The sequence below is a fragment of the Phoca vitulina genome, unplaced genomic scaffold, assembly GCF_004348235.1.
Source record: "Phoca vitulina isolate PV1807 unplaced genomic scaffold, GSC_HSeal_1.0 scaffold55, whole genome shotgun sequence".
Classification (NCBI taxonomy): domain Eukaryota; kingdom Metazoa; phylum Chordata; class Mammalia; order Carnivora; family Phocidae; genus Phoca; species Phoca vitulina.
The window spans coordinates 10,518,053-10,529,514 of record NW_022589758.1 but is presented as its reverse complement, the minus strand read 5'-3'; the positions used below and the strand labels follow the sequence as shown (position 1 = coordinate 10,529,514).

Here is an 11,462-nt window from a genome sequence, read left to right as displayed (position 1 = left end):
TGCTGTGTCTCTCTCTGTCAAATAAATAAATAAAATCTTTAAAAAAAAAAAAAAGAACCAAACCTAAGTAAGCTGCATATAAGAAACTCATTGTGGATACTTACTTCATAGTATTTTTTAATGCAACGTCTCATGTCCATGATCAATTTGTTGTTCAGCTGTACCATAAAGGTCAAAGGTGAAGCCTTACAATCAATGTTACTGCAGCGATACAAGCTGGGCTCCATATCAGTTCCCTACAGAAGTCAGAAGAGACAAATACACAAAAGGTTACTGCAAGACTAGAAAAGGGTTTTTTGGGCTTAAAAACTAACATGCTGTCCTGGTGTGCAATATTCTTAATTCATTTCATTAATGAGTTTTTAACCCTCTTTTTTCAACTACTGTCTTCTCAAAGATCCCCTTAGTCACACGAACCTCCTGCCTTTTTGCCACCATAATAATAGAGTACAAGTTGAAGGGAAAACCCTGAAATCACTTGTTTTTACATTCAATATATGACAGATCTTATGGATAAAATAATTTTCCTTCTGAAAATACCAGTGAGGTCACACTATTGAACATAAACATTCTTAGAGATTTTAAATTTGTACTTATTCATTCCAAACTTGAAAACAGTAGCAAGCGCACTAATGACATTAGTTTCCTTTCATATTGGCAACTTAATTTGACGATTAAAGCCTAAAAATTAAGTACTACACCAGAAAGCAATCACTTGTTGTCCCCTTAGAAAATCTAAAATTTCTGTAATCCTCCCTCTCCACCACCCACTCAAATGAAAATTATTTGGGGAAGGGAAGGCAGAAGAGTAGAAATTTGAAAGAATTAACTATTAGTAGTTGGGAAAAACCTCTTGTTTTGTTTTGTTTTAAGCAAAAACAAAGCAAATCGAATATATAGGAAAACTGTTGGGGTTTCTGGTGCATTTGTTTTCCTTCTTGATACTTAAACATCTTGGTTTCCTGCTCCAATCTGGTACATAACCCTACCCGCCACGCTAAGCAATTCCAGGTGGAAGAGATTTTAGAGCTTGACATCGGCTCTTCCACAGTTAGCCCATCTGCAAGTCGTCAAGCCTCCATGCAATTAACTATCTTATTTACAGCTGTAATGAAGCAAAACTCAAGGATTTAGCAAGTATTGCTGATCTGTGTCTGCCTCTTCCTTGCACTTGCTTCCAAAGACTGCTTTGTTTTGATTCAAAAAAATGCAAAACATCTGCTGTTTGTCCAAATTAACTTAAAATAATTACTTTTAATTTAGATAAAGGATGTATTTTCTTTCAGTTTCAAGGTTTTACACAGTTCTGCTGCCTACTCATTTGCCAATGGCTAGTACATGTATAACACTGCAGTTGTATCAAGTAAATTGGCTAAGTTTCAAGTTCTGAACCAAGGTCAATGATACATTTTTTGGCAGTACTTCTTGAGAGGAATGTTTCCCTGTGACTTTTTTAATGTCTGACATGCAAAGACAGCAGAAAAGATAATCAGAGTACCTTTGTCAAAAAGGAGGCAAGTGGGATGTGTAAAGATAAACAAAAACTTTCCAAAAACACTTAGTTCCTATTAACTTGATTTAAGATAAAGGCAAATATTGCTCTAAGTCTTAATAAATTGGGGCTGGGAGTGGGGAAATAAAGTTTACTAATTAAGGAATTACAATAAAAAATACTTTAAGGTACTTTAGAATTTTTAAGAGATTCCATTTAAAAACCAAGGCCAAGCAACCACTCTAGGAAGCCAAAAACAATATTCAAGCATAGTCTACTAAGAATTTTCAAGCAGAAATGAAGCCGTGAAGGCAGAATCCATACGATGCTAAAATTCTTTAAATGCATGAAAGCAACATTTTCCTCCCCTTTTATACATACAGTGGGGGAGGAAAAGCCTCTATGCTAGTTGGCTAACAAAATGAAGAAAAGAAACAAAGAAACAACTAACCGACAAAATGAAAAGAAACAAAGAAACAACTAACCGAACCGTCCAAGACACTATCGTAAATATTCTCTGTTCCACATGTAGGGCATGGGCACTTGAATTTTTCACAGTCCCTGTATTTCTCCTCATCAGTGAGCTGGGCTGGGCCACCAAGGAGGGCATCATTCTCCTCATCCTTATGATAATGATGAACTCTAAACTGGGTGGGGTCGAGTCCTATTAATGTAAAAGAAAAAACAAATTCAGAGAGGTACAATTATTTGAATTCCCGTATACAAAAGAGACCCCAAAGAAGGAAACCCACAAAGGAATGATTTTAAATTCATGCACACACATACACAACCATTTGAACTCTAGATAAAGGCTCACATCACATGGACAACTCACTTATCCTTTTACAAAAGATCACTTTATTAAATAAAACAAGGAAACAGCACTAACGCACTAACGCAATGCAGATATGCCCCCAGATGTTTGGGTTCAGAAGCAACTACTTCTATAGGATGGTTTTACTATCTTCTTACAGTTACAGTGAAAATCTCAAATAAATATGCAGTGTTATTAAGAAATCTCTTAAAATCAAAGTTTCACTATGAAAACTGAAAATAGAGAATAAAAATCCCATTAAAGAAAACAAGTTCAATGCTATTACAACGCCTTCAAGTGCAGATACAACTGCTAACCCTGATTTCAATGCAGTGGTCGATTCCATCTTGGCTCAGTAGTTAACAGCATATAGGGTGCAATCTAATTCAGTGGTTAAAATTCAGTAGCAGCATCTGAGACAAAACACGACATGGTTTTTTGGTGTTCTGAATTCAGAAATTTAAAATATGTGCAAAAACAATGGATCTACAGATTCTATAGGCCAAAACGTTCCCGACAATCTTGAAACAAAATATATCATCCATATTTCAATCAAAATAACACAAGAAATCAATCGATGCATTGACTGAGGTAGTTTATGCTTCCTCATTTCCACAAACTATTTAAAGAAACATCTTTAGGCCAGCCAATTTTATTTACCTTTGGTCAAGGCATATCTGTCAAAATATACCATATGGATTTACATGTAAAGGTAATTAATACACACGGTATCTTAAAACATTTTCTTGAAATCATCCTTTAGAAATCCCTACGAATTCTAGGCTTTTCAGAAATCTAAGGAAAGCTATCAAATTTATTTTAGCATAAAGGTAAATAAGCAATATAGAAGTCACTAAGCCAAAAATTCAAATACCAAAAATATCTGAAAACTCTTTTAACTCTAACAACGCTGCGTAAGTAGATAATCAAGCAGATGTATTCAGAACTCAGTGACAAGATCCTAAATCCTACTTGGTCAATTTTCAAGTGACATCTACACTTGAGGCTGACTGACACGGTGGAAAGGTGCTGGACAAAAAGTAAAAAGACAGAGACTATGAGTCTCAATTTTCTCACCTATGAAATGGAAGTAGTGTCACCGACCAGGCACTTCTGAAGTTTAAAACAGACATTAGAGGACAAACCCCTTTCAGTGGTGCCTAGCATGTGATAAGCATGCAATAAATATCATATGAATGAAAAAATAAAATTGTAGATGAACATCATTTAATCTAGACGATATTCACTCAAGATTATGCATTTGGAAAAATATATGGAACACATGTTCAGACTGCATAGCAAGTTAATAGCTGCTCTTTGTAGGAATTAATCAAAATGAGTATTTCCTAACATGATCGTACAATAAAAACAAAAAGTACACATTAAAAACAACTGGAAAAATATTCTTGTTTAGTGATATAGATTATTGTAACTGAGGTCACTTGGCCCCAAGACTCACTATATATTTTTATTTTACAAATTACCTATCCCCTAAGAGAAATAGCAAATTAGTGAAGAGTGTGGGAATATATACCTTCCCATTTAAAGACAAAGAGGGGCAGAGAAAATGAGTGAGAGAGGCCACACCCGTGAATGAGGCCATTTCTTCTCCATACTGAAGGGTAACTGTTGCAAATTCCTGAAACCATTTGTGAGTCCAACTGTATTCACATAATGTTTTGCTTCATCAACAATTATGAGGAAGAACTTCACCCTTTCTCTGATGGTATGATTATTCATCAATTTCTCAGGCCAATACTATTCAAAAGTAAGGAAAAAGAAAAACAGTAGGCAAAAGTTTTCTCAACGGCAGGCTTCTTTCACAATCCAAAAATCCAGGAATGAAACAACACTGGCTTTGCACATACCCAGAAATGGCCAACCTGCAGCAAGGAAACAACGAAAGCTCTCTCTAGGCCACCCTACCAGCATCCGCTTATTTAGTGTATGTGAGGCCACAGGGGAGCCTGCCTGCTGAGTAAGCCAAAAGTGGACAAGGGCCCTCTTGCTACTTACAGAGAAATGCCCAACAAGTGGCCAAAAGTCATGAAAAAAATCAAGCCTTATGAAATGTCTACTTTAATGTCCAATTCCAAAAACAACCCTAATCTGCCCACGGCAATAACAAAGCCAAGTGGCCATAGCGGACTACGTCAGATTGATTCCCATGCTGAATTTCTTTAAAGAGAAGGGGTTTCATCTCAGCATTCTTGGTTATAGATCAATGATAAATCTTAAAAAGGAGGGGACACTGTAATTACCTTAAAATATTAGGTATATAATGATCCCTGTATGAGTTACTTGGATACAAAAATGTCATAAAAAAGTAATTTTCTTGGGAAGACAATTATAAGTTCAACAGGCAAATCAGAGGGCTAAATTAAATCTTTTTATGAAAACATATAATGTCATGTTAAAAAATAAGGATCACTGCTGCTGGAATCTTTTAAAGGTCAGAATCTAGGCTTACTCAACATAGGAACTGATGTTTCCAAATCCTCATGAAATTGGCAACAAGCAGCTTATTTCAAAGTTTCGGGAGACTTAAAAGTTTTACTGCTTATACCATAACTCATTAAGGCTGGAGTGAAACAGGGAAAAAAAAAAGTATCTGGTGCTGCCACCTAGAGGTAGATTCTAAAGTTTAAAATGTACAAAATAGAGCCACTACATGGAACTGCATTTGTAATTATTATCCCTCCAAAATTAAACACTTTTGTTGGAAAAGACATTAAAGCGACATGTTTATGATCAAAGGTGTCATATACACTGTGTAATCAATATTAAACTGCTCATCATATAGCAAGTAATCATATTCGTCTTTTGAGGAAGAGATGCAAAACTTAATTCCAAATTCCGTATCTCTTCTGAAAGCTTTCTCTGAACAACTGGCTTAAAGAAACAAATTTTATGCCCTATTTGAGAAAAAGAACTTCCATTTTTATTAGCCTAGCTTTTGACAGGTAACTTCAATCATTTGGTCCAGTACAGAATAAAGGAAAGAACAGCCTACTTGGGTCTCACAGTAGTTATCTGGGGGGAGAGCAGCCATGGTTCTCCCTGTGGTAAGCAGAAATGATGTGTGCTTTAATTCAATCCTGCGACTTGTAGTGATAGTCACACCATTTTTGGGGGGCGGGGGCAGGATGGGGAGGACAGAAGGCAAACTGAAATGAAATTAAAGTACTGTCATTTATAATTAGAAAATTTACAGGATCTCACATTATTTTGGCAACAAGATCAAAGCTCTCATGTTTCAAAAAGTATTTATAGTAAGTAACATCATAGGCATTGGGGTAGATGAGTTCAGCAATGCTGTTTTTTTACGTAAGATCACCAGATATTTATTTATTTATTTTTATTTTTATTTTTTTTAAAGATTTTATTTATTTATTTGACAGAGAGATAGAGAGAACAAGTAGGCAGAGAGGCAGGCGGAGGGAGAGGGAGAAGCAGGCTCCCCGGCGAGCAGGGAGCCCGATGCGGGGCTCGATCCCAGGACCCTGGGATCATGACCTGAGCCGAAGGCAGCTGCTTAACCAACTGAGCCACCCAGGCGCCCCAAGATCACCAGATATTTAGCACACACACCTCCAATGTGACATGTAGCACAAAATTAATTTTTCTACCATTGTACTTTCTAAACATTGTAAGCTATGCCTGTTTTTAGAATGTTCACCTGTCCCCATTCCCAAGGATTATTTAAACTGTTCCAAATTCAAAGCATTCAGTTAAGAGGCTGAGGCACTGGACCAAGTAATTCTCTTCCTTCAAAAGACAAGATCTCTATTAGTGCAAATGCAAATAACTACAGTAAGGCCAATTATATATGTCCATACAAGTGGGGAAGAGGGAAAAATCCATATGAATGAAACTCCAAATGAGCAAAGAGAGAAACTGACATCCCCAAGCAGTTGTTTGTAATAACTACTCAAGCTACTAGTAATAGATTGTTACTGTGAATTTTTTTTTCTAAAAATTTCTTCTAGGAAATGAATCATTTATCTTTTGCATGAATCCAGGCTTTCATGTGTCTGGGACTTCTTAGAGAACAATACACAAACTGAGTATTTAGTATGATTAAAGAAAAAAATACTTATGAATTTTTAAAAGGTGAACACTACATCCATAAAAAGTCTTGCACAAGAATTTTCAAAGCAGCTTTATTCATAATAACCAGAAATTGGAAACAATCCAGACGTGCACCAACAGGAGAATGAAAAAAATAAACTGGGATAATCTACCATGGAGTACTACTCAGCAAAGGAAAAGAATGAATGCTGATAAATGGCACAAGATGGATGAATCTCACAAATACCATGCTAAGTGAAAGAAGCTGAACACAAAAGTATACACTGTAGAAAATTATTTATATAAAGTTCTGGAATAGGCAAAACTAACCTATGGTCAGAGAAATCAGATGAATTGTTTCTTTTGTGAGAGGGGATGCTGACTGGGAAGGAAAAAATGGAAACCCAGAGGTGATGGAAAAGTTCTGTGTTTTGATAAATAGAATGTATGATACTCTTAAGATAGCAGCATTTCATTGTATGTAAATTATACTTTAAAAAATGCCAAATAGAAGATGCTTGTGACACATATATCCAAAGGACGCATATTTAGAATATATAAGGAATGCCCGCAAATCAATAAGAAAAAGACAACCCAAAAGAAAAGTATACGAAGATTTCACCAGGCACCCCACAAAAGGAGATATTCAAATGGCCAATAAAGGATGTGAACAGATGCTCAACTTCATTTGTCAAAGAAATGCAAAATCACAATGTTATGCCACATTAAAGGAAGATGACACAAAACACCAAGTGTTGCTAAGAATGTGGAGTGTTTATACATTGATAGTACAGAGTGTAAATCAGTTGAACCACTTTGGAAAATTAGTATCTACTAAAGCTGAACATACATGTCCCCTGGGACCTAGCAATTCTCCTAAGTATATACCCAACAGAAATACATGCAACCGTTCAAGAGAAGACATGTGCAAGAATGCTCAAAACAGCACTATTCCTAATCACCCAATTGTGGAAACATCCATAGGTGCACCTACACTAGACAGTCATCAAGTGTGGTATAGTCATACAGTGAAATACTACAAAGAAATGAAGTATAACCACCTGGATGAATCTAACATAATACAAATGAAAGTAGCCAGACACAAAGAGCAAAGATGCAATTTATGTCATGTCCAAAAATAAGAAAACCTCATCTATGATGTCAGGAACGAGGATTGTAATTTTCTGGGGGGAGTAGAGGATAGTCTCTAGGAGGCGGCATGAGGGGGTTTCCTGAGCTCAGGGCTGACTACACTGGTATATGTTTACTTTGTGAAAATTCATCAAACTATTCAGTTAGCTTTTGTGTGCTTTTTCTGAATGTATGTTACACCACCAGAAAGTTCAGGTTGAAAAAGGTGAGAAAATGAGTACTAAATATTTATGATATACCTGTGAGTTTGTGTCCAAATGTGTTTGATTCTAACCAGACATTATGTACCTCCTCAAAGATGTGCACACCATCACCCAGGAAGCATTATTAGCAAAAACTAAAAAAAACTGAACTGAAATACAGTCTTTAGCTCTACCACTTCACAGGAAATACAGGAGACAGAGGAACATGTTAAAATATCCCAGCAGGATGCAACTGGCAAACTCCAGAATAAGGGAAATTGTATAGGACAACACCCCCCTCCCCCATTTCTTTTTTGTTTGTTTGTTTTTTCCTCCCCCCGTTTCTTAACAAGTAAATTGGAAGGATGAATTAAAAAAGAGGAGACTATCATATGGGCCCTGATTAGATTCCAATTCAAACAGGGAGCTTTTTAAAAAAAATGCACCCTTAATACAATTAGAAAATACAAACGCTTATTAGACATTTGATGAAATGAAGCAATTGTGGTTTTGTTTTTTTTTTTTTTTTTTACTAGTGATGATACTACTGTAGTTATGCTGGAAAGGGGGGAGTGTCTTTTAGGAATGTAAAATGTGGTATTTACAGGTAAAATTGTATGGTATCTAGGATTCACCTCAAAATAATCGGAGCAAGTGGAAAAGAGGAATAAGACTGTCCATAGTTGAAGACTGCTAAAGCTGGGTCATGAGCACCTGGGGACTTCTTTTCTACTATTGCACATGTTTAGAATTTTCCATAATAAAACATTTTAAGAATAGTGTAGATCCAATTTCAGGATAAACAACTGACTATACAAGTGGCAGACACCTGAAACTGCCTTTCACAGCTACAATAAACCTCTCCATAACACAAATGGAAAACTTCTGAGTATTTAAAAAAAATAATATCCAAACCCTTAGGTTAAATAAACTCCCAAGATTTTTCCTGTCCTGCAGAAGGTACCTCCCAAAATCTTGACAGGAAAAAAATTCCTAATGTGCAGCACCCTCATGACCTCACACAACTGTTCTAACGCCCTTGATGATAGCTCTAAATGTGACTTTTTTTTTTAAGATTTTATTTATTTATTTATTTGACAGAGAGAGACACAGCGAGAGAGGGAACACAAGCAGGGGGAGTGGGAGAGGGAGAAGCAGGCTTCCCGCGGAGCAGGGAGCCCGATGCGGGGCTCCATCCCAGGACCCTGGGATCATGACCTAAGCCAAAGGCAGAAGCTTAACCGACTGAGCCATCCAGGTGCCCCAACACATCTTTTTAGAAGTTAGTAACTGTTTAACCATTTTTCCTTCCGATTTTGTAAAAACTGTCTTATTTTTAATAAGAATATTAATTTTTCAAGAAGGAAGCTATAATTCACCACCTTCAACCTTTTCAGGCTTATTCACACATATATATTTAACATAATTTTCATCTGTATACAATGCTGTGTTCAGCTGTTTTCATTTATCACATCTTACCCATTTTTCTATAGGCTACACAGTATTGGTAAGTGCTATTTTGTATACTTAATTAAAATAATGCATCATTTAAAAAAAAACTTGATCTATAGTTACTACTACTGCACTATATACTTGAAAGTTGCTGAAGAGTACACCATAAGCATTCTCACCACACTGAAAAGTTAACTATGGAAACTATGTGAGGTGATGGATGTGTTAATGCTCTTGATCTTGGTAATCATTCTACAATGTATATGTATATAAAATCATCACTTTGTACACTTTGAATATATTTAATTATATTTGTCAATTATTTCTCAATAAAGTTAAAAATTTTTTAAAATTGATCTAACTTATAAATAAGAGAAATTCCCATTTTTCCCTGGAAATTCCAAGTGTTACAATGCCAGGAGAATATTAGTCCCAGTGATCATCCTAAACATGCCCCAGTTTGGCTCCAAGTTCCCAGGGGTCTCTGCCTGACTTAGGTGAGCAGTGTCACTGCAGGCCCTCATGTGCCATGTGGAGTGGCTGAGATGGCCTGAGTCACCACTGTGGAGGTCGGGGCCCCTGCCATTCTGCAATGGGCTGGAAGAACTAATGAGAGGTGGGAAGAGGCAACCATTCCCAAGGCCACATTGGCCTCTCCAAAGTGCATTCCCATAATGCCCCAAATGCCAACACCTTCATAAACTCTTCCCTGGTGGCCCCAGCCACAAGTGGTCTCTGCTTCCCCTGAGTGCCTGAAATCCTCTATTTTACCTCTTTTGGGACATGCACTGTACTGTCCACTAGACTTCCCTGTGACAGTGAAATCAACTAAATGGACTGGGCTGTAATTTGAGCAAAGGAGTCATGGCTTACTCATCTTCATCTCCCTCACAGTGCCTATTATGATGCTGAGCACAGCAGGTCTTCAACATTAATCTATTCAATGAATGCAAAAGTAGGCTGGGAGCATGATCCATTTGATGATGTGAATGGAATGGCTCTCCATCCTGGAAGAGATGGTTCTTACCAGCTGACAAGATGATATCCTATTTTGCATCTGGTGTGATCTTAACTTTCAAAATTTTATTAATTATGGTATAGAAAATATTTAAGGTTTGCAAATGATGGTCATGTATGCACATTCTTCTAAGAGCTTAACTGCGAAAAAGGTGAGAATCTTATCACAAAGTAATAACCTGAGGCATGTGCTGGTGCCATCACCCTACTCCCAACCACCTATACCTTACCCACCACCTCCCCACCATCTTTTGCAGGCCTGTCTCCCTGGGCCTGTCAAAAGCACCCCCAACACTGCTTGGCCTGCTGTTGCACTTATTTCTTGGATATTACTGGTTCCTGTCTATTGACAAAAAAAATACCTTCTGTAACCCGTGTGGTATGGGGCCATTCTTTCTTTCTTTATTTATTTATTAAGATTTTTATTTATTTATTTGACAGAGAGAGTGGCAGACAGAGGGAGAGTGAGAAGCAGGCTCCCCATGGAGCAGGAAGCACGATGGGGCTCGATCCCAGGACCCTGGGGCCATTCTTTAAAAAGGGAATTTTTACTTTCCAATTTAATCCAGGAAGACCCTGGGTTAACTGTGTTGTCTTGTTTTAAGAACTACTTTCAGGGGCGCCTGGGTGGCTCAGTCGTTAAGCGTCTGCCTTCGGCTCAGGTCATGATCCCAGGGTGCTGGGATCGAGCCCCGCATCGGGCTCCCTGCTCCACGGGAAGCCTGCTTCTCCCTCTCCCACTCCCCCTGCTTGTGTTCCCTCTCTCGCTGTCTCTGTCAAATAAATAAATAAAATCTTTAAAAAAAAAAAAAAAAAAAGAACTACTTTCAGAGATTAAATTCTAAATTCTCACGTTCTTCAAAAATCCATAGTTTCTCAGGACCAATGAGAAAACTGACCAGGTAGCCAAATGCCTGCAATTTTACCACTGACCATGAAGAAATGTACTTGATAGCTATTATACAAATCACTCGTCATTGGAGGAAAGATATTACGTCATTCTAAGTAGTGTTATGCGTGAAATATAAATTTATTAAAAGATGAAATTCAAGGATGAGCTTTAGACTATTCTTATCACTGGCCTGTTTGCCAGGTACAGAAGACTATTTGGATGCTGAAGCGTACTGTGAATATTTCCTCCACAGACGATAAAGAGCTTTCATTAGAACAAAAGAAGAGAAAAAAACCTATGGTCTGGAGAACAAAAGCTAAGAGTTCCAAGTTTTAGTGGCCATGTTTCCCATTGGGCTATTGTGTAAGAAGAGTAATCCTGTATTTTTTT

At 37.2% G+C, this 11,462-nt stretch overlaps 1 protein-coding gene across 2 annotated transcripts in view; it reads right to left on the bottom strand.

The window, feature by feature from the left end:
* Positions 1-11,462, bottom strand: part of POLA1 (DNA polymerase alpha 1, catalytic subunit) — a 289,862-nt gene that overhangs the window by 142,752 nt on the left and 135,648 nt on the right. For both annotated transcript variants that reach the window (XM_032389511.1, XM_032389510.1), the window contains 2 exons: positions 1,978-2,156; positions 105-236 (listed from right to left, as the gene is read on the bottom strand). In XM_032389511.1, coding sequence (XP_032245402.1) covers positions 105-236; positions 1,978-2,156 — 311 coding nt within the window. The remainder of the gene's footprint in view (positions 1-104; positions 237-1,977; positions 2,157-11,462) is intronic.